A 24,066-nucleotide genomic window follows, 5' to 3' on the forward strand; every position below is an offset into this window, starting at 1 on the left:
AGACAGAAGGAATCTGTTGTATTAAAGGGCTTAGCTTGGCTACCTTGTATCAAGCCGTGTATAAATGAAGATGAGCTACAAAACTCAGCAACTACTACTGCTGTTACTATGTGTTACTTGGAGCTGATTTTCTCTGATTTCCCAGAAATTCCTGGTTTGCTGAGTATTTTGAAAAAATCAATTGTATTGAGATAAAAGTTGCACACAACAAACTGGACCCACTTAAAATGTATACTCTGATGAGTTTAACAGACAAGTACAGTCACGGAACCACCACCAGTCAAGATACAGATCATCCCTAATGGTTCCCTTGGGGTCCCGTCTGCTGCCAATCACTCTCCCATCCCCAGCCAACCACTGGTTTCTCTGCTGCCAAGTTCCACGGTTAAGGTTCTAGCAGCTTATCTGTAGACAAAAACTTTGGAAGAGAAAAAATTCCTTTACTGAAGAAACTGTAATATAAAAGTAATTTATATTTGTTGAAGAGACTTTGGGAAAAAATAGAAAACTACAAAACAAAACAAGAATAAAGAAAAAAAAGAAAGTTAACTGCTCTTAATCTTTTGACAAATTTCCTGAAGAGTTTTAAGCAAGATTCATTTCAGTTATTTACAATTGATTTATTTTTATACATTTCAGTTTACTCCATATTAACAACTATTCATCATGCTTTTTTCAAAACACATGACAACATCGACATTTTTCCTGTCAACAGTTTGCGTTAATTTTAAGGTCTGTGTAATACTCCATGACACGGATACGCTATAACCATTTTGCTATTATACATTTCTATATTGCAAAGTTTGCACTATCATAAGCAATGTTTAGTTAGTTTAGACCATCCGTAGACATTTCTCTCTTCCTACATTCCTTGGTGTGTCAATAACAGTAGTAGTAGCTAACACATTTAGTACTTGTGGGCCAGGCACTGTTTTAAATACTTTATACACATTATCTCACTTAATCCACACAACAACCCTCTGAGGTAGATACTAGAAATAACTCCATTATACAGTGGAGGAAAATTGAGCCATAGGTTATCAGAAACTCTAAGAGGCCCGGTTAAGGGACCACTCTTCGACTCCCATTAAGAACCACTGCTTACCATGAAAATGATTTCTGATAGGAGTACATTATACATGCGAATGATATATATATATGCACTGAAAAACGGAGCACTAATTGAGGAACCCAGGATCTAGTTCTTGGTCTGACTTCACTCAAAATGTGAGACCAGTGCCAACTCACTTGATCTCAACTGTACAATGAAGATTACACGTTAGGTGCTCACTTCGGCAGCACATATACTAAAACTGGAACGAAGATTACATGTTAGATGGTCTCCTGCTCCTTGTGAAGTCTCATGACTCTTGACAGTCATTTCTAGATTTTTCCTGGGAGAGAGACATCAAGATCTTTGTCCTCCTGGTCTCAAAAATACTTATCACTCAACAATCAATCATTAAGCATCTAAAATATATTTTGTTTGCTAGAAAATGGCAAATAATGGCTAGTCCTTCACAGAGATCCATTTATAGAATGAAACAGAGAGTTAAAACAGGTTCTCTTTCTGAATCTTTTTTGGGTCATGAACTTACCACAGAATCTGAAGATCAGGCTTCTCTCCCTAGAAGAGAAAACTTCTGTACAAACGAGATGATTTTGCATACGATATTAAAAGTTGTTTACCGATCCTCAGAAGTGAGTCGATACACCCACTACGGGTAGTGATTTCCTCAGGCTGAGAAGTGCTGATGTAGGTAAGAAGGAAACGTGGCTGGGAAGGAAGTGAGAGCTCCAGGAGCTCTTGCTCACTGGCAAGCAGGTTTAAATTCAATGACGCACACCAGAGGTGGGGCAACAACAGTGACACCAGTTACCACAGCTAACAACAATAAAGCACTTAATATACGTCAGGCACTATTCTAAGCTGTTTATATGTTTACTCAGTTAATACTCACCACAGTCCTACAAGGTAAGCAATGTCCCTAATTTACAGAAGAGGCACCGATGTTAGGCAGCATGCCCAAGTTCACCCAGCAAGTTAAGGACAGAGGTGGAATTTCAACTTGGGTAGTGTAGCTCAAGCTTGTGCATTTAGCCACTAAGTTTCCTTTATAAAGATAAAAGACTACCTTGGAAGGAGGGTGGCTTTGAGCAGTGCTGTTTATTTCATGAGCATAGCTGCTCTAAGAATGGCCCAGGTACCTGCTCCCACTCAAAGGGGACCCTCCCTCATGTGCTCAAACACCTAATCTTCTAGGTCTCAAAGTCCAAAGAAACCCTGTGTTTAAATTCCCAGGAGCCTTCAGCACACGGTCTCAAAGAGCACAATTCCATGACCCAAACAACGTAGAATGGGAAACTTGCTAGCAGGTGGTCCTTAAGCATCCTTGATGATAGAATAGAGAAACTGGATATCCTTTTTAATGTTTAAAAATACCTTCAAATAATTATTGGAGTAACATGGAATAAACTATAAAACTCACTCAATCCCATCACCTAACAAATCGATTCTGTTCATTATCCAGAGAGTTTTTCAATTCTTGCTCACATGCAAATATACTTAAAATAAGTACCATTACTAGTAAATGTGTTCTTTTTCAGCTTTACATTAATTTTAAGCATTTTCCCTGCTAACCAAAATGTGGTTTATATCAGACACATAAAAGAGTAGACACTACTAACTGTCCCAGAAGGACAATCAAGTAAAAATATGGCAGGTTATTTCACTGGAATATTATTTTCCACTTTTTTACAATAACTATCAATTTTTTATTCTTTGCAATAGGAACTCTCATTGACTTATCTTTCTGAAGTATCATTCTGACTGACATCTTTTTGAAGAAGGCAATGAAGCTGGATAATCTCCCACCTACTTAATGGTTCCTTCTCAGATTCTAGCATTTTAAGGCTCGGTCAAGAATGCTCCAAGGACAACTGCTTTTATAGGAACTTGTGGAAAGAAAAGCTGATGTGTTTTTGTACTACAATGAAATCTGTAGGTTATTTCTCCTTCTAGGACCATTTCTCTAGCGCACAAAAGGGTAGTGACAAGATTGAAAGCATTTCTGCACAGATTACATCTACACTGCTTCCCTCCAGAAGGAGTTTCTAATGTAAAACCAAGTTATTGCTCTTTGTAAAGAACTTTCCACATTCGTAATATTAATAAGGATTCTCTCTAATATGATTTGTCTGATATCGGATAAGGTTAGGGCTATTAACAAGCGCTGTCCCACATTGGTTACAAGTTAAGAACTGCTCTCCAGTGTGGGCTATTTGATGTACTATCAACGGAGAGTTCTGGCTGAAGATAATCCCACACTGATTACATTTATAGGTCTCTTCCCCAGCATGAACCCTCTGATGCTTAATAAGGTCGTTCTTCCGAATGAAGGCTTTCCCACACTGGCAGCATTCATATGGCTTCTCTCCAGTATGAATTCTCTGATGCACGATGAGGGCAGAACTCTGGCTGAAGGACTTCCCACAGTCGTGGCATTCATACGGTTTCTCTCCAGTGTGGGTCCTCTGATGGGAGAAAAGGTGAGAGCTTCTACTGAAGCATTTTCCACAGTCTTTACACTCAAAGGGCTTCAGTCCCGTGTGAGTCCTATGGTGCACCACAAGGTGAGACCTCTGGCTATACGACTTCCCACACTCGTTACATTCGTAGGGCCTCACTCTGACGTGAGTTCTCTGATGCAGAATGAGATGTGTGCTCTGTCTGAAAGACTTCCCACACTCAGGACACTCGTAAGGCTTCTCTCCAGTATGAGTTCTCTGGTGCCTAATGAGCCTGGAGCTGTGAACAAATGACTTCCCACACTGGCCGCACGTGTACAGTTTGTCTCCTGTGTGAGTTCTCTGGTGGGTCACAAGGTGAGAGAACCAGCTGAAGGACTTTCCACACTCTTTACATTCATAGGGTTCCTCACCAGTGTGAGTCTTCTGATGTCCAATGAGGTGAGAACTCCGGCTGAAAGACTTCCCACACTCTTTACATTCATAGGGTTTTTCTCCAGTATGAATAAGCCGGTGCCTGGTAAGATTAGAACGCCAGCTAAAGAATTTTCCACACTCCTTACATTCATATGGTTTCTCCCTATGTATGCCCTTCGATACACCGAGGGCTGTACCACCGGTAAGAGAGTTGACAGTATCGGGGCATTTGTAAGACTTATCTCCTGGTTGAGTTCTTGCAAACTGAATAAGATGAATGTTTTGACAGAAGGTTTGACCACATTCGCTACTATTACTTGCATAGCTTTCCTGATGACCACTAAAAACTAAATTATGTTTTAAACTTTTAGTATGTGAGTCATGTTTGTGGAAATACTCCCTCAGCACTAGTTGAGCAGGAAGCAGACAATTTCCCCCATATTTACCGTTTTCACAGACTCTCTCCTGAGTAAGTGCTTTCTTTTGGGTGAATGCCACTTGCCTCAAATGTCTCTCCTGATTTTCCTGATACTTGTCCACCTGGTCTTCACACTTCCAGACTTCTTCTAATGACAAATACCAGAGATCGTTCTTTGGGATTCCTTCCATTTTAATGCCATAGGATTGTTTCTCTTTAGAAATGCTCTTACTGGACACTGATGATTTAATTTCAACCGCAGTGTCCAAATCTGAAAGAAATGAGGAACCTTTGTGTAACTAAAAAACCATTAAGGTCCAAACAGTGGGATGTGAGGTATGGAGGCTGCACGAGCTGCTTATACAGCTGCCTTCCTAGTAAGAAAGCAAAGAGGAGAGCAGCAAACAGGAAGGGTGCTGGGCTGTGCAGCACAGAAGAGAAGCAGTGAGGCCAAGGGGAAGCCACAGGACGGGGCAGGACACACGGGATCAGGATATTCAGTGCTGGGTGGCAATAAGGGAAATCCCTTATGGCACTCCCATGATCTAAACTATTAATGATGTAAGAACCTAACATGTCTACTTGTTGCCAGGCCCTTCCCCTGACATGCCTTCTTCACACTGCAATTTCACATTCCTAAACCACGAGTGCAGCCTTGTGCCAGGGAGTGCCTGTTCCTGACACCAGCAGAGTGCAACACAATAATGTCCAGACGTCTGGCACCAAGAACCTCAGAAAGGCCAAGCAACAGGCTGGAAAAGCAACTGTACACACGTTAGCCAGCCACAGGCTCTGATTCTAAGCCGTAACACTACTAGCGCTGAATTCAGACAAGTTGTTAAACTTTTCAAACATCACTTTGCTTATCTGTAATCCAAGGAGCGACAGTTAACTGTGGCGTAAGATTGTCATTAAGTACTGTACGGTATGAGTCCATCACAGACTCTGACACACGTGTGGTCAAAGCAATACCATAGTAATCATTATTTACACTATTCTGGTCTTAAAAAAAAAAAAAGGGGGCGCCTGGGTGGCTCAGTCAGTTGAGCGTGCGACTTCGGCTCAGGTCATGATCTCACAGCTCGTGAGTTCGAGCCCCGAGTCGGGCTCTGTGCTGACAGCTCAGAGCCTGGAGCCTGCTTCAGACTCTGTGTCTCCCTCTCTCTCTGCCCCTCCCCCGCTCATGCTCTGTCTCTCTCTCCCTCCCTCCGTCAAAAATAAAAAAACACTAACAAAACAACAACAACAACATTATTCTGGTCTTACATCCTGATTCCTTTGTTTGGAGACATCAAGACTTAACAACTGATAGGACTCACACCAGAGAACACTAACTCACAACCTGGCCCCTAACTCATATTCTCCTGGGTTTTTCTGCCCTTTTGTTTGTACTTGTATTACTGCACATTATTTACTCTAGTTAAAAGCCTGTTTCTCAATGCCTTTTAGGTAAAATGTTGGTTCTTAACCTAGAAAAGAAACACCATTAAAGAAATGGTGGAGAGAGAGAACATTAAGCAGGCTTCACGTTTGACTCAGAGCCCAACACAGGGCTTGATCCCACGACCCTGGGATCATGACCTGAGCCGAAATCAAGTTGGACGCTCAACTGACTAAACCACCCAGGCGTCCCTTAAGTAATCTCTATGCCTAACATGGGGCTCAGACTCACAACCTCTAGGTCAACAGTCACATGCTCTACCGACTGAGCCAGCGAGGCTCCCCCCACCCAAAAACACTGTTTACAAAGTACCATCTCTCCCTACACAAGTGGGGTAATATTCTACTCTTATCTGGTGTATGGGTTGAACTGTGTGCCCCAAATAAGATATGTGCCCGTATCTCAGATGGCAACTTGACTTGGAAACAGGATCACTGCACATGCAGTTAAAATGAAGTAGTACTGGAGCAGGGTGTGCCCCTAATCCAGAGGCTGGTGTTCTTATAAGGAGAGAAGAGGGGGCCCAGGTGGCTCAGTTGGGATCTGTGCTGATAGCACAGAGCCTGCACAGAGTCTCGCTCTCCCTCTCTCTCAAAATAAATACACTTAAAAAAAAAAAAGGAGAGGAGATACAGAGACAGACATACAGAGAAGACAGACACGAAGGCAGAGGCTGATTGGAATGATGTGTCTACAAGCCAAGGAACACCTGAGACTACCAGAGCCTCACGAGGCAAGGAAGGATCCTGTCCTCCAGGCGCCAGAGGGCGTGTGGCCCTGCTGACACCTTGATTTCAGACTTCTGACCTTGAGCTCTGAGAAAGCACACTTGTGTAAACTACCAGTTTGTGGAACTTTATCTTCGCAGCGCCAGGAACTAACAGGCCTGCTGATAATCCCTGTGCCAGGCCCCTAACCGCCTTCTTTGTGGAACCCCCACCAGTCTCCGTTTTCAGTCACCACTTTGTTAGTTACTAGCTTCTCCCTCACCCTGACTTTTCTTTTCTCGTGGTAAAATACACATGACATAAAATTTACCATCTTAACCATTTTTAAGGGTACAGCTCAGGTATGACATACATTTGCATGGTTGTACAGACATCCCCTTATGTCATCTCCTCTGTGGAATCAAAACTCAGTGCCTCTTAAACAGGAATCCCCTTCTCCCATCCCACCAGCACCTGGCAGGCACCATCACACTTTCTGTCTTTATGATTTCGACTACTTTAAGTAACCTCATGTAAACTAATCATATTATTTATCTTTTTGTGTCTGGCTTCACTTAACATAACATCCTCAAAGCTGATCCATATGTAGTTCGCAGAATTTCCTTCCTTTTTAAGGCTGAGTAAATAGCCCCTTGTGTGTGTGTGTGTGTGTGTGTGTGTGTGTGTGTGTGCGCGCGCGCACACGTGCACACATGCATGTGTGCAGCCATGATTTCTGATAAGGAACACACCACCTTATTCTCCCCTCCCCTCCTTCCAGGGCATCAAAATCCCACGGAGAAGTTTTTCAAACCACAAATGCCAACTGGAAAATTCTAAAATGAACATGTGTGATGCAGACTGGGGGCTGGGTACCAATGGGGAACAGCTGTGAGTGGCATGTTTGAACACATACATGTGATTCTTCCCTTCATTAAAATCCTAAAACTTGTCATATATTACGTAACACAATACTCTAGTGAGTTATATTTAAAATATGTAGCATCCATTCATCATCTCATCATTTGTATTTTTAAAGCCACCACTCATTATACTTTCTTTCCACTTTGATTATGAAGCTCACATAGCCTGGTAGATTCCATGTGTTTAAGCACATGGAGTTTCAGTATTTCTTTTGACAGCAGATTCTCAATAAAAATCTAAACTGCTGATCTAGTCAGTTAGTTTTAGATAGCAGTCAAGAGACACCTGGGAAAGCTTGTAAATGAATGAAGACGTGGATGAAAAAAATAAAGGAAATAATAGAGAAATGAAAAGAAAACAGAGGACAATCTTTCTTCCCACAGCCCCAAAGCAACTGCATGATCAAGTTCTAACACTGTATTAAAGGACTTGCTTTTGAGGCAGAAATTTGAGACCGTCACCTACAAGACCAAATGTAAGAAAACCAAAAAACAGTTTATGGTATTTAAAAGTACACTTAGGGGTAGCCAGGTGGCTCAGGCGGTTAGGCGTCCAACTTCAGCTCAGGTCACGATCTCAGTCTGTGGGTTCGAGCCCCGCGTCAGGCTTTGTGCTGACAGCTCAGAGGCTGGAGCCTGCTTCGGATTCTGTGTCTCCCTCTCTCTCTGACCCTCCCCGCTCACGTGCGCGTGCGCTCTCTCTGTCTCTCTCTCAAAAATGGATAAACATTAAAAAAATCTTTAAAGTAAAAAATTAATTAAAAGAATTAAAAGTAAGAATTGAGAAAATACAAAATAAAGAGCTGGAGTACAGTAAGAAAGATGTGTTTTGGGAGCAGCAGTTCTGGAGAAAAGGAGTTCAGCCAGCAGAACTGGCAAGCCCCTCAGCAAACTCAGAAGAGTGGCCAGTGACCAAGCCCCACAGCACGAGGCCATGGGAAGGGGCCACAGGAAAGGGAAAAGACAGGTGAGGATGAAAAAGAAGACTGTGTGACAAATGAGAGCATGGCGACACTAGAATTAGCCTAAGAACCAGGAAAGCAAGACCAACAGGGCTGAAACCAAGCACATGAACAGGAAGATAATTTTCCTGAAGAGTACACGTTTGTCTCGGAATGCAAATGACGTGTGGCAAGACTGTAGAAAGACTGGTCATGGGGAAACAGAAGGTAAATAAACTCAGTCTTCGCCTCAGAAATGAGAACCAGTGACCGCTATGCCCAGGGAGTCCAGCCCCTCATGCTCCTCCGGGCCATGACCTGCAACACCTCGACTGGTCCTCACCTGGGTGGGTCTCCCGGTGCGTCCCTCTCTCCACCAGCCACGGCTCTTCCCCTTTCTCCAACTGGAGGATCACATCTGGTTTGGGAAGCTCATGCCCTGTGCATGGTGAAAGGTAAGGAATTGGGCAAGGGCTGGGAAGCTCTGTCCTGGACACAAAGAGCATCCCAGATTCAGCCCCAACCCCAACCCCTTCTTAGTCCCGGGGGGACTCTCAAAAGTAGACAAGGGGAGGCTACAGATACATATATATATATATATATACATATATATATACATACACATATACATATATATGTATACATATATATACATACATATATATATACACATACATATATGTATATATGTATACATATATACGTATACATATATATGTATACGTATATGTATATGTATATGTACATATATATGTATATATATATCCCACACACAAACACAAAAGTAGAAGTGAGTACAAAAGCCCTCTTCTCTGCCCCAAGGAAATCACATCCCTGGCCCCGAGCTCATACTCTGATATATGTGCTTGACGATCTCCATACCTTTTGATCAATGAAGAACCAAAATCCTCACAGGGGGATATCTCCGAGAATACAACTTAGTCTTACCCAAGGAAACCAGGTTCTTATAGTTCTCCAGCATCACATCTTTGTACATGATCTGCTGAGCAGTATCCAGCAGCTTCCACTCCTCCCTGGTGAAGTTCACAAGTACATCCTTGAAGGTCACCAGTGCCTACAACATGGAACAAATCTGTATCAAGCCAGATATATATTTCCGCCCTTCCTTCCTGAGTACAGACAGAAAGAGAATAGGCAGACAGCACTGGGGTAGGGAAAGAGAATGGGCCAGAATTCATTCCAGAAGTGAGTAGTATTTATTTCGGATTCTGATCAAGTCCTAACAGGAATGGCTATTAGATACCTACTGTCTAAAATCCAGTTCCATGTTATGCTCTAGGTTTAGAAATTGTCAGAACTTGTATTTAAATCAACTGTTATGACACCTACAGCAAGGAGCATCAGACACCAAAAGTTAATCTACATTTATATTATGTGAAACAAAGAACCCAATTCAAGGCAGAAAAAAGAGGACACAGCAGTCTTCAGTTCAAGTATAACTTCATGCTTCAGAGACCAAACTCACCATGTTTTCTGATCTAAAATAATTATCCAAAACATTTTTCCTAAACATTGGTAGATAGGCATTTTTTTAAATTATTTATTTATTTTTATTTTATTTTTGAAGGAGAGAGAGAGAGACAGAGCATGAGCCGGGGAGGAGCAGACAGAGAGGGAGACACAGAAGTCGAAGCAGGCTCCAGGCTCTATGCTGTTAGCACAGAGCCCAACGTGGGGCTCGAACTCACGAACTGCAAGATCATGACCTGAGCTGAAGTCGGATGCTCAACCGACTGAGCCACCCAGGCGCCTCCATGGTAGACATTTTTTTTAAATGAAGATTGGACAAAGAAACAATAGACACAGAAGCAAGGCCTTTATTAGCTACATTAAAAAGAAATGCTGACTACACAGAGAAACAACACCTACTTGAATGAGGATACCTCCTCAAGAACCATGAAGGTCAGAAGACCATGGAATAATAGCTTTTTAAAAGCTGCAAGAACTGTCAAGCCAGAATATCCAGTGAAAGTATCTTTCAGGAATGATGCAAAATATACTCTCAAGTGAAGTAAAAGAATTTGTCCCCAGGAAACCTGCTCTAAAAGACACGCTAAAAGTAGTTCTTTAAGCAAAAGGGAAATATTAACAGAGAGAAACTTTAAATCTCAGGAATGAAGGATGAAGAACAAAAACGGTAAACATCTGGGTAAATACTACTAGTTTTCCTAACTCCTTCAAAATACGTAGCACAGTGAAAGCAAAACCCACAGCACTCCTCGGTGGGATTTTCCACATACACAGAGGTAGTATGCGTAGGACGCTCCAGGGGAGGAAGCTGAATGAGGCACCAGGGGCCCCGTCTCCCACCCTGGATGCTCCCAGAGGTTCCATCCCCCAAGCTCCTCATGCCCTGGCTGTGGTCACCCCTGGATAAGTACATAACTTGTGCCTGAGCTCCTTCCGACAGGAGCTCCCCAGGGAGGCATCACGTAGCCAGCTCCACATCTAGGACAACCAGGGGCCAGAGAGACCCACCAGGCACGAACACTCCCAGTTCCCACATCATTTTGTGGGGAGGAAGCATGCTGTGGCCTTCATCCCCAGTGTGGATGAAAGCATTTTGTCAGAATCCTCAATATCACCCAGTTGGCTCCTGCCCACATCACTGCTAAACCTCTATTTCCTTTACATGGAAGGAAATAAAACTACATCTACAAACAAGCAAACAGAATAGTGCCAGTCTCCCAGAGAAGAGTGTCCGAGATATAATTTCTCAAGTTCCTAGTCAAAGGACTCCAAAACTCAAGCAGAAAGGGGTTCTCAGTTGGAAAACAAAGAAGGCAGCCCAACTTACCTGGGACCGGGCCGTTAACAACTTGGTCTCCATGCCCTCCTTGTTCTTGATGATGCTTTTTTCAGTAATGAAGATCCTGAGGAGGAGAAGGTAGAAAAAAGAAACATGAGGAAGGTTTGCTATCATGGGGAGGCTTCATAAACCATCAACCTAGACTCCCTCATACTTGGCTGAGTATAATGCAAACACCCACCACACAAAGAGGAACATCAGAGATAGTCCAAAAACACATCTACAGTGCTGAAATTCCCCGGAGCAGGAAGAAAAGAGCTACGTCGATTGCAGTTTTTCCCCTTAGTCTCTAGAGTTCCACACAAAATTTCATTTGCAATTTATATGGTTCTACTGCTACAAACTCTCTTTTTTGAGAAAAACAAACCAAAAAACAAAACCCGCCTCGATCTAATATCCTTACTTTACAGATAAGAATAACAAGTGTTTTCTCCAGCTGATCACAGGAGGGAAGTCAGAGATTGGAAGCACAAGAACACTGGGATGTGCCACTACTGGCCTGCAGGTGGAGGCTGCCACACAGCAAGGAGTGTGGGCGGCCTCGGGGAGCTACGAGCAGCACCCAGCTGACAGCCAGTCCTAGGACAGCGTACAGTCACAAGTAACCGCGTTCTGCCGACAATCAGAGCCTCCAAATGAGAACCCAGGCCAGCCAACACCTTGACAGCAGCTGTTGGGATACCGGAGCAGAAAACCCAGCCAGAGTGTGTCAGACTTCTACCTACAGAGCTGTGAGCTAGTACACGGGTGCTGTTTGAAGCTACCAAGTCTGAGATAATCTGTTACACGGCACTAGAAATCTAATACACGGTCAATTATCTTTTAAAGTCACTTAAACAAGAAGGAAAAAATATTATATATTTACCTACGTAGTTACCATTGCCAGTGCTTTTCATTCTTTCCAGTAGATCCAGATTTCCATTTGGTTTCATTTCCTTTCTCCCTGAAGGACATCTTTTAACATTTCCTGCAATGTGGGTCTGCTGGTAATAAATTCTTTCAGCTTTTTAAATCTGAGAATGTCTTCATTTTGCTTTTTTTTTTTTCAAAACAGCTTTACTGAGACATAATTCACATACCATACAATTCATCCACTCAAAGTACACAATCACAATGGTTTTTGGTAATTACATTACTCATCTTTAAAATTCTAGTAAAAAAATTAACAAAATTTGCTAATTATTGCTAAGTGTACAATTCAGTGGCATTAATTACATTCACAATATTGTACAACCCTCACTAAGAATTCTAAACTTTCTAATCACCCAATGGAAACTCTGAAACATTAAGCAAACTCCCTATTCCTCAGACTCTGATAACCTACTCTGATAACCTACTGTCTCTCTGAGTTTACCAATTCTAGATAATCATATAAATAGAATCATACAGTATCTGTCCTTTTGTGTCTAGCTTACTTGACTCAGCATAATGTCTTCAAGGTTCATCCATGCTGTGGCATGAATCAGACCTTCACTCCTTATAATGGCCAGGTAATATTCCAGTGTATGGACAGACCGTGTTGTTTACCCCATCGTCTGTTGATGGACCCTTGGGTTGTTTCCATCTAGCGGGTCTTGTGAATGGTGCTGCTGTGAACACTGGTGTACAAGTACCTGCTTGAGTCCCTGCTTTCAATCCCTTCGGGTCTGTACCTAGGAGCAGAATTGTTGGGTCATATGGTAATTGTGTGCTGAGCTCCCTGAGGACCCACAAAACTTTTCCACAGTAGTAGCGTCCTTTCAGTCACACCAGCAACATCCAAGGTTCCGGTTTCCCCACATGCTTGCCAAAACTTGTTATTCCATTTTTTAGATTATTACAGCAATCCTAGTTGGTTTGAAGTGATATTTCATCGTAGTTTTGATACACATTATTTTCACGTACTTAGTGGCCATCGGACAAGTGTCTTTTCAAGTCCTTTGCCCATTATTAATTAGTTAAGTTTGTGTTTTTGTTATTGAGTTGTAGTTCTTTGTACATTCTACATATGAGCATGTATACATACACAAATATGTTTACGTATTCTGTGTATGTTAAACCCTTATCAGATGTATAATTTCCAAATATTTTCTCCCATTCTGTTGGTGGTCTTGTCTTTGTTGTTGAAATGTATTTTTGCTGAATACAGAATTCTAAGTAGAGTTATTTTTCCTTTCAGTGCTTTACATAAATAGCTCCATTCCTAATGCTCCAGGAATTACAGGAGTTTTCCAGCCTAGCCCGTAGGAACAGTATCCCCCATGCAAATATCAGGACTATTCCCTCCAACCCTTTAGAGGATTCCTTGCCTGTCCTTGGGGAGTTTCCTCACACGTGTGCTGCTCTGTGCTCTTGGGTCCTCGTGGGAGGCCCTCTGCAGACCTCTCCTCTCTGCTGGTCTGTCCTATGAACTACAGCTGCTTTGCTCTCCCCAGATTCTTAGCTCCATCCTTGGCTCAGGAAGCCTGCTGGACTCCACCTCAGTTCCTCCTTCCTCTACTGGAAACTGGAAACCCTCTCAAAGGCAATAAACTGGGCAATCAGAAGGCTTACCTCGTTGCTTTTCCATCTCCCAGGGATGAGTGTCCTTTGTCATCTGATATCCAGATAGACCGACTGTTTCGTGTATTTTGTCTGTGTCTTTATTGTTGTTGCTGTTGTACGGGCAAGACCGTAAATCTACCCCACTCCCACCCCCCACCCCCACCCCCGTCACTCCATCATGGCCAGACACAGAAGTCTATAAACATTGCGTGTTTAAGTTGTTTTAAATTTAGACTGTATTTTTAACTTCCACCTTTTGAATACTGGGCTTGACTATTTTCCGTATGTTTGTATTTACAGTTCTTTTGAACTTTTCATTCCTATTGTTTTCCCCCTTTGTCTTCTGGAGATCTTAAGGATTTCCTCGCAGTTCTAGGCAAATTTATGTGAATAAAAGCAACGTGGTTTCTGCCCTACCATTAAAACGGTTCTCACCAACAACATCTGTTACAGAGGACACTGCTGGCCTCTGGAATGTTCTTGAAGCTCTTTATTTACTTTGCCTCCTTCACCACCTCGCTTTCCTCTGTATCTCTTGGTTCTTAGTCTCCTCTAATGATTTCAAAAATCATGATGAACTTTAATGTAGGTTTCCCTTTGTTGCGTCCTCAGCCTTTCTTGGTGTCCATTTTCAGTGACGCCCTGGGCACTATCAGGACACAGAACATCTACTTGTTTTTTCCTGTCTCTCCCACTGCATGGCACACAACAGACCTAAGTGTTTCAGCTAGAAGGAACAGATCACTCTGTCTTCTATCCCAACCTTGTTCCTCAACCCCAAGTGCATATTTCAAACTGTGCTCCAAAACTTACTAAGTGGCTTCTTAACCTCTCATGGAGCTTACTTTTCATGTCAGATGAATAAAGGCTGAAATAACCAGGGATGTTAAACTACGTAAGAAATCACTTTATGGAAGCAAGAGAATGGTTTTCACATATTTAGAGGTCCTGTGGAACAGGGATATTTGAGTTGCTCCAGAGGGCAGAATTAGGAATAATGTGCAGAGTCACAAAAAAGTCAGTTACGAGTCAATATAATAAGACACTGTTAATCATATGACACCTGGAAATAGATCAGATTGCCCAAGGAAACAGGAAATTTCTGGCCACCAATAAATTTTCAATCAGATCTTAATTAAAAAAAAAAAAAAGCAACTACAGTACAGCCTCTACATAGATATATCTAAGATCCATTCCAGTGACTCTCCCATTTTATGATTATATAAAATTTAAAAAGTTTATAGTTAATCTCATTTCATCCTAATTTCCCTTAACCTCCACTTCTGATAACTCACTCTAACCTTTATCTAAACCAGTGGTTTTCGACCCTAACTGAATACTGGGATTGCCAAGTATATTTATAAATTACGACACCAGCATCCCATGCCGTCCTTCTCTGAGAGATTCTGACTTAATTGCCTGCAAAGGGGCCAGGGTTTTGTTTATTTTAAATAATTTCCTTGGTGATTCTAATGTGCAACCAAGGTTGAGAACCACTGATTTGAGCCATTATTTAATCTACTTAATTCAAACCTGTTCGAGCTAATTAATTAATTAAATCCTACCACTTCTTAGGGATAACCAGCTTCTTTAATCAGTCACCAGATACACAAAGTATCTTTCTATGCAACTGGCCAAAACTGATCCCCAAAAGGGATACTGGGATGAGTTTTATTTGTGTTCAGCGGGACTGCTGGTAAGTTGATGACTATCTTGGTGTTACAGATTTGGATCTTCTTCTGTCGTTTTAATATATCATTAGTGAACACTTACTCCATGCCTGGCTCTGTACAAGGCCCAGGGGATAAAAACACGAATTAAGTATTTCTTCCTGACATCAAGCAGCTGAGTCTAGCAGAAGAAACTGAAACGGACACCCAGAGTTCACTATGATTACTGCTCTGATAACAGCATGGCCAAGGGGTCACGGACCACCGGGTGGGTTCAAGGCTGAGTCAGACAGACAGGCAGACAAAGGAGGGTGGGGAATTGTGTGAACAAAGGCAGAGTCTGAGACAATGCATACTGGGAAGGGCAGGGAGGAGCCAGAAAGGAGCCCAGAAACACATATGGCCAGACCTAGGTCACAAAAGGACAAAAATGCCATTTTCAGACTCCTATGTGTTTTAAGCCCAGAAATGATACTAGATTTGCACCTTAAAAATGCCTCGTCTGCATTTGGGATAGTTCTGTGACGGACTGGAGGAAGATGTAACAGCAGCAAAGGAAACAGGAAGGAGGCTAATATCATAATACAGAGGATGAGGATGAGAACACAAATTAGGGCTGTTGAGGGTAGAAACGCAAAGCAGGCAGATTTTGGAAAGACTGGTATATCCTGGAAATCAAATGGGTACAGATGTGAAGACAGGTTAGGGGTTAGAGGAGACTCCCAGTTTCCTGGGTGACTGACAGAACAACAACGTATCAGGAGGAGGCACTACAGGAGGGAGGGGACCGTGTGTATTTGTGTGTCTGTTTAAAGAAAGGCAAACTGCCGTGTGCAGCGCCTCATCTGGACGTGTCTGGAGTTCTGGAAGCTTGACTCCCCCACCTTCTCCTACAAATGGTCCCTGAGAGCTCCTCTGGAGGGTCTAGCAGCGAGCGCAGCTACTCACATACCCTTGACTGAAAGTCCTCCTGTATTGGGGAAGGTCGTCCTCTTTGACCAAGCGCACAGCTTCGGGAGGGACGCACATGGAGTGGGGGAGGAAGGGGACACCCGCCTAGAAAACCAGATCGGCCGAATCAACACTGGCGATCGATGGGCTGACAGATGTCACAGCCAGATCACCCTCACATCCTCATGGCATTGGTTTTAAACACAGAAATGGGCCAGAGAAACGACATTTAGGAAGATACATTTAGATGTGAGGGTTATCCAGCTGTATCATCTGCCTTGCACATTTCTGTTCTATCTGTATCTATCCAAACTAATCAGCTCTATTCTCAAGACTCGGGGGAGTGAGGGGTGGCCTTTTGTCACAGATTTGAGAGTGACTGTGTTCTTCTGCTATGAGATAAAGATGAAGTAGGCAAATGGACAGGAGTCTGAGAGAGATGAGACATTCCTATCAACAACCCTATGACATAACTCCTATAAAGCCCAGTAAGAAACAGTAAGATTTGATAAAGCTAGCTCATGGTATTATCAGATGACACCGTGGCAATACATAAAGTCAACCAAAGATAACATGAGAAGTACGATAAGGTGTAAAACCAGGATAGACTATGGGGAAAAATCAACATTTAGGAAGCAAACAGGAGAGAAAGAAAGACCCACTAATGAATGAGAAGATCCAGAAGAGAGGCATATCAAAGGCCAGAAGAATTTCAAGGAGGGCAGACTTAAAACAAGAGTTCAGATAAGCTAAGGACTGGATTCTAATGTGCTAAATTGGTTAGATAAGGGTTCAGCAAGGATTTGGGGGAGCGGTCTCAACATACTGCTGGAGGCAGCAGACACATTCCACAAAAGGAATGAACAGCTTGGAGGTGAAGAAAGAAGATAAAAGGCACAGCTGGAAGAGGTGCTGGGGACTGGAGAGCAAGGGAGTGACAAAGCAGCAGGCTGGAGCCAGAGCAGAGAGGAGGGCAAGGGGCAGAGTCAGAAATTCTGATGGAGGCATCAGGACTGACAGCCAGGAAGCTGGCGACACCATCTCTCTCTGTGCCTTTCTTCTGTGGTCACGTCTCCCCGACACCCACCATCTGCCCCTTATTCCAATGGACCTCTGTGATTATACTGGGCCCCCCTGAACAATCCAGGGTACTCTCCCCACCTTAAGGTCCTTAGTTGAATCACATCTGCAAATTCCCTTCTGCCACACAAGGTAACACATCCACCATAAGGTTCTGGTTCTTTGGGGAGTGATTTTTCTGCCAACCACCGGGGCAGAGATCAGCTGCAAGAAGCTCCAAGTACGAACCAGAGGCTACGAAAGCTACTATCCAGGCACAAGAGGCTCTGCAGCACATCTCTGATCAAGCAACTGAGTATACGGGATTCACAACCATCTACATTCCGGGCCCTGACTACATTGCGACTTGAGTTCCTGCTGCACTCATCCCACGTTCTCCAAGCGTCATTTAAATTCCCCCTTTTCTGACAAGCCTTCCTGTTGTCTGAGAAAGAATAACTTCCCTGAACAGTAATCATGGAACACTCCAGCACTTCACTCTGCCTTAAGCTACCACTACTCACTTGTCCACATCCCTTTGGAGGCAAGGAACCACTTCAGAATTGGGATAATCTCTTTCTAAATCTCAGAAACAGACTGGCATAGTGCCTTGAACTTCGTATTTGTTCCGCTGGCATTTGTCAAATTCTTAACAAGCACCCACAAAGATAACACGTCTGTTTCCCAAGGTGTCTGCCCTCCAGTCTCCATTTTAAGCCCCAGTACCTGAGGGCCAGTGCCCAGAGACAGGCAAGACGTTGACAGGCACAGCATTTCAATCGGGCATATGGAGTATATGCTTCTGAACAAAAGCAAACAGAATCTCTTTAGATTCTGAGTAAGTACATCAGGACTTAGCACGTGCAAAGGGCAAGGAATGATTAGCAAAAGAACCCAGAAGCCATGGTTAGAGCTCTGGGACCAGAAAAGATGGCAAGGACCATACGTCTGTGAAAACTCAGCAAACGTATACTTTCATTTTGTGCATTTTACATCAATTTGTAAATTTTACATCAAAAGAAAAAGCTATACAAATACTGAATTCTAGTTAATAACGTGCATGCATTCTTAAGTATTTAGGGGAAGAATACTGATGTCGGCAACTTACACTGAGATGCATTAAAAAAAAAGATGGGGACTGACGAAGAAACAGATGTATGTTAAAATAAGAATAATAAAACGTTAATGGTAGAGTCGGGGGGGGGGTTACAAGTACTCACTGTAAACTGCTTCTAATTCAGCTGTATGTTCAAAAGTTTTCATAATGAAATGTGAGAAACGTAAGAATGAGACAACAGATATTGTGGGGAAAGAGGCAAAAACAATGCTCTTGGTGTTGGTTCTGTGCCAGATACAGCCTATGCCACACCCAGTCCTGACCTTGCTTCCTTCCCAGAAGATACAAAATATGCTGATGTGATAGGAAACTTCAGTCTGATGTGAGACATCCTATACGGTGACTGAAGACCAAAGTGTATTGTAAGAAAAACAGACATATGACGATATTAAACTTCTTTTTCCTTAAAATACAAATTCTTAAAACCTGTAAGTTTTTTAAACTATGTTACTAAGCCTTCAGTGTTTAAATTATGTCATGAAAACCAAGGTAACCCACCATTTCTAGGAGTATCTCTTTTTAACAGAAACATTTTCTCATCAAATTATGAAAAGGAACGAGCTTAAAAAAAAAAGGAGCACCTGGGTGGCTCAGTCGGTTAAGCGTCCGACTTTGGCTCAGGTCATGATCTCACAATTTGTGGGTTCAGGCCCCATGTTGTGCTCTGGGCTGACAGCCCAGAGCCTGAAGTCTGCTTTAGATTCTGTGTCTCCCTCTCTCTCTGCTCCCCCACCTCCTAACTCAAGCTCTTTCTGTCTCTCAAAAATAAATAAACACTAAAAAAAAAAAATTTTTTTTTTTTTTAAAGAAAAGAAATGAGCTACTTCCGTAACATTCCCCCATAACTGGGAGATGGGAAGGGGAAAAAATATTTTTTTTTTTTAACTTTTTTAATGTTTATTTATTTTTGAGAGAGGGAGTGGGGAGAGACAGAGAGGGGAGACACAGAATCCGAGGCACGCCCCAGGCTCTGAGCTGTCAGCACAGAGCCCAACACAGAGCTCAAACCCACCGAACGCAAGACCATGACCTGAGCCAAAGTCGGACGCTTAACCGACTGAGCCACCCAGGCGCCCCGGGGAAAAAATACTTTCAAACAGAGAGGGAGGCAAACCCATAAGAGACTCTTACATACAGAGAACAAACTGAGGGTTGATGCAGGTGGCAGGGGAGGGGGAAAGTGGGTGATGGGCATTGAGGAGGGCACTTGTTGGGATGAGCACTGGGTGTTGTATGTAAGCGATTAATCACGGGTATCTACCCCTGAAACCAAGAGCACACTGTGTATGTTAGCTAACTTGACAATAAATTATATTTAAAAAAATTTTTAGGGGCGCCTGGGTGGCTCAGTCGGTTAAGCGTCCGACTTCGGCTCAGGTCATGATCTCACGGTCCGTGAGTTCGAGCCCCGCGTCGGGCTCTGTGCTGACAGCTCAGAGCCTGGAGCCTGTTTCAGTCTGTGTCCCCCTCTCTCTCTGACCCTCCCCCGTTCATGCTCTGTGTCTCCCTGTCTCAAAAATAAATAAAATGTTAAAAAAAAATTTTTTTTTTAATTTTTTTTAATTAAAAATTGAAAAAAAAAGATGAAGGTATAAAGAACAAAGTGCATAGGGATTCTTGGGAAAAAAAATCCCAGTTTTATTTCCTAGACAAATGAATTTAATAAAAAACAGAACTGTTCTCATTTCTATTCATCCTTTATTCTTATTTTCTATCTACTAGTAAGGTGTTAAAGTTTTTCACATAGCTGAGGTATATTTCTAGTTAAAAGTAATATTAGATACTTTATTTCTATTGTGAGTAGACTCTTTTACAAACACATGTGTTAGCTTGTTACTGAAGACAGTAAAGAATCTATTCACTTACCTATTTCCTTTTCAGTCACTTTACTAAAAACTCATTGATGTTAACTGAATCTCTTCGGGGGGGGGGGGCAATAATAATAAGAATAATTTTGTAATCTCTTTTCCAAAAATATACCTTGTATATTGTCCTAAGTAGAATTTTGAGACAATGTTAATATAAAATACTGAACAGACTTCCTTCTTCATCTGTATGTCAAATCCCTGCCCTATGACTGGCACATGCTCAGAGCTCAAGAAATGTGTACTGAGAGAAGGAATGACAGCACAAGGGGACAATTTTCAAGAATAGGCATGAACGTGTGAAATTCACCCTCCAGGAGGCTTTGCAAGACAATCTTAATGCAACAGAAGAGAAGTAAATTAGGTCACAGAAAAAAGTTAGTGCAGGGCTGAGTTAGTTTAAAAGGGGTGAGGACGAGTTGTGCTATTTAACTGTCTAGACAGTTAACTACAGTCAACATCGCCAACCTGACACATTTGTAGCTAGCATTCTGGATGCCATCTCGTCTTCCCTGGTACTTTAAAAGCAAGGTATATTCTGCTATTACCAGAATTGAAATGCTCCACCTTCTCCATAGACTTTGGGTGGGATCTAAGTAATGTTGATGTTAACCTTACCTTTGACATCATACTAGATGTTAGATGATATGCATCATTTTGATTGGCTTAACAACTCTAGTGTCAAGGGAAAATAAAATAATAATTAAAACTAGGTTAAACACACAGGCACCTCCAGTTAATCTACTTGATTAAAAAAAACTACACGAGTTAGGGGCGACTGGCTGACTCTGTTGGTAGAGTGTGCAACTCTTAACCTCTGCGTCTGAGTTCAAGCCTCACACTGGGTGTGAAGCCTACTTAAAAATAAAATAGGGACGCCTGGGTGGCTCAGTCAGTTAAGCCTCCGACTCCCACTCCCGGTTTTGGCTCAGGTCATGATCTCCCAGTTTGTGAGTCCGAACCCCGCATCAGGCCAATATTGGCAGTAACAGGTAAAAACGTGTTTTTAACTTAGTATTTCTAGACTAGATCAAGAAACAGAAACTTATCCAGCCCTTTCTACAGGCTGGATATTAAAGCAGACCTACTTCTCCAAGAAGCAAGTAGCCTATAACTCTGATAATATCCACAAATAGAATCCAATAGTGTGCATGTTTTAAAAACAGAACAACCACGTTGGATTTCTCCCAGGAACGTGAGGCTCTTACTGCTAAGAAATTTCCTCCTCTAACAAAAACAGCATGGTCATTTTCAGCAAATGCTAGAAAAAGCCAAATGCAAAATTTAAACCTGCAGCCCTAGCTGGAAAAAGAGAAGCAGGACCAAAAGACATCGCATTCTGAACCACTGAGAGTATGTGGTTCAAACCTACCACCAGCACCACACAACACAAACACCAAACGCTAGGGGGTATTGTCATCATTCTTGCAAAGCAGCAATGTGCGCTATTGATGCTACGACGTGAATTCAAGAATCACCCGCAACGGGGAAAACAGTCATCCACGCAAGGGGTAAAAATCAGTTGGGAAGAAAACTTACAACGAAATCACCGTCCACCCAGAGCGCTGAGGTTAACGAGCAACAACACGACGGGCCCGACTGCGAAGCAAACACACACGCGCCGCCGCCTGCGCGTGTACCTGCAGCGAGCACCGGGAGGCGCGGTGGGCGAGGCGATCCCGTCACAATGGCAGCAGCGACGGCGAATCAATGACGAGCCAGGCCTCCGCGAGCAGGCGACGCGACCGCGGCGAGGTGCACAGGGGCCGCCCGGGCGGCGGCCGGCTCTTCGCGCGGGGCTCCTCGCTGCCCGCCGCGGGCTCGCGCTCACGCCCACGCCCCCGGCCCGCCTCGCCCTGGCTCTCCCGTCCCTTCACGCACACTCCGCAGCCCCGGGCGTCACACACACGCCCCCGTGCACGCACGCACGCGCGGCAGCCTTGACCAGAAGTCCAGAATCCCTCCACGGGGCAGGGAGGAGCGGCGCGGCGCGGCGCGGCGCGGCGCGGGGGCTCTTGGGAAATGTAGTCTCGGCCCCCGGACTTCTTGGGGCGGTCGGGCGCCGGAGCCCCGCTCGCTGCTCTCCAGACGCCGCCGTCCGCCCGGCGCGCGCTCTCCGCTCCATTCCCGCGGCGGCCGGGCGGGTCCGACTCCGAGAGGCAGGTACCGCGAGGACAGGGCAGCGCGTGGGAGCGCGCGGAGCGGAGGAGGCGCGGCCCGTGAGAGGCGACGTGGGGAGGGGCCGCTCCCGCGCCGAGCGCTCTTCCAGGCCGGGTGAGCGGCCGAGGCCTCGCCCGGCCGGAAGGCGGGGACACGAGGGTGGGAGGGCGCGGAGCCGCGCGCGGTCCCGGGACGGCGGTGGAGCGGGGGGGCCGCCGGTTCGGGAGTGGGCGTTGGGATGTACCGGTGACCTGATCCGCGAGCTTTTCCTGGGTCTGCCCTAATCCTTCGTCTGCTCGTGGGTCGCGGCCCAGGAATGATGTCTCCGTTCTCCCCGGCAGACCTTAAATTCAAAGGGACTCGAGGGGCGCCCCGGTGGCTCCGTGGGTTGGGCGTGCGACCCTTGATTTCTGCTCAGGTCTCGAGCTCACCCATGGGATTCTCTCTCCCTCCCTCTCTATCCCTTCTCCATTTGGGCTGCGCGCTCTCCCTCAAAATAAATAACCTTTTTTAAAAAAGGATTTGAAATTGTATGAAACTTTATTTGGTCCATGAGTCAAAGAAATTTTCTTTTTTCAACATTTATTTATTTTTGGGACAGAGAGAGACAGAGCATGAACGGGGGAGGGGCAGAGAGAGAGAGGGAGACACAGAATCGGAAACAGGCTCCAGGCTCCGAGCCGTCAGCCCAGAGCCTGACGCGGGGCTCGAACTCACGGACCGCGAGATCGTGACCTGGCTGAAGTTGGACGCCCAACCGACTGCGCCACCCAGGCACCCCAAGAAATAACTTTAAAACCTGGTAACAAGTAGGGGAGAGGGGGAAATGGGTGACGGGCACTGGGTGTCGCATGTAAGCCATGAACCACGGGAATCTAGCCCAAAAACCAAGAGCACACTTTATTTACACACTGTATTTTGGCCAAATTGATAATAAATTATATTAAAAAAATAAAATTCTAAATAAATAAATAATTGGACAAAGGAAAAAAGTAGAAAATAATAAAAAACTGAAAACGGAGGGACGCCTGCGAGGCTCAGTTGGTTGAGCATCTGACTTCGGCTCAGGTCACATCTCAGTTTGTGGGTTCGAACCCCATTGTGCTGACAGCTCAGAGCCTGGAACCTCCTTTGGATTCCGTGTCTCCCTCCCTCTCTGCCCCTACCCCGCTCACCTCTCTCTTTCTCAAAAATGAAGAAACATTTAAAAAAATAATAAAAACATCCTGATAACAGAAAAGTTTGAACACTGCCTACATATTTGATAATAAGCAATTACTGCTAATTTTGTGGGTGTGACAGTATCCTGGTCATGTTATTCAGAGATAAATTCCGGGGGTCCCTGGCTGGCTCAGTCCAGTATGCAACTTTTGATGTCGTGGTGGTGAATTCAAACCCCAGGAGGGGCATAGAGCTTTCTTTTTTTTTTAAGTTTATTTATCTATTTTGAGAGAGGCAGAGACAGCGTGAGTAGGGGAGGGGCAGAGAGAGAGAGAGAGAGAGAGAGACAGACAGA

General features: G+C 44.0%; 1 protein-coding gene across 10 annotated transcripts; it reads right to left on the bottom strand.

Moving 5' to 3' along the window:
* Window positions 1-171: 171 nt before the first annotated feature.
* Window positions 172-22,107, bottom strand: ZNF10 (zinc finger protein 10). 10 transcript variants are annotated; one of them, XM_042961636.1, is made up of 7 exons: window positions 21,930-22,018; window positions 21,009-21,065; window positions 12,071-12,172; window positions 11,194-11,269; window positions 9,324-9,450; window positions 8,719-8,814; window positions 1,650-4,634 (listed from the first exon to the last, which is right to left on the bottom strand). In XM_042961636.1, exons 4-7 carry the CDS (start codon window positions 11,224-11,226, stop codon window positions 3,169-3,171), a joined length of 1,722 nt encoding a protein of 573 aa, XP_042817570.1. In that variant the 5' UTR covers window positions 11,227-11,269; window positions 12,071-12,172; window positions 21,009-21,065; window positions 21,930-22,018; the 3' UTR covers window positions 1,650-3,168. The 10 variants fall into 10 exon arrangements, 9 of the variants coding, with proteins under 9 accessions (XP_042817570.1, XP_042817573.1, XP_007092944.2 ...); XR_006209767.1 differs by lacking the exons at window positions 21,009-21,065; window positions 21,930-22,018 and adding an exon at window positions 172-418 and having other exon boundaries at window positions 1,599-4,634; window positions 12,071-13,844; XM_042961639.1 differs by lacking the exon at window positions 12,071-12,172.
* Window positions 22,108-24,066: the final 1,959 nt, after the last annotated feature.

The sequence above is a fragment of the Panthera tigris genome, chromosome D3 (genome assembly GCF_018350195.1).
Source record: "Panthera tigris isolate Pti1 chromosome D3, P.tigris_Pti1_mat1.1, whole genome shotgun sequence".
In the NCBI taxonomy this organism is placed as follows: Eukaryota; Metazoa; Chordata; class Mammalia; order Carnivora; family Felidae; genus Panthera; species Panthera tigris.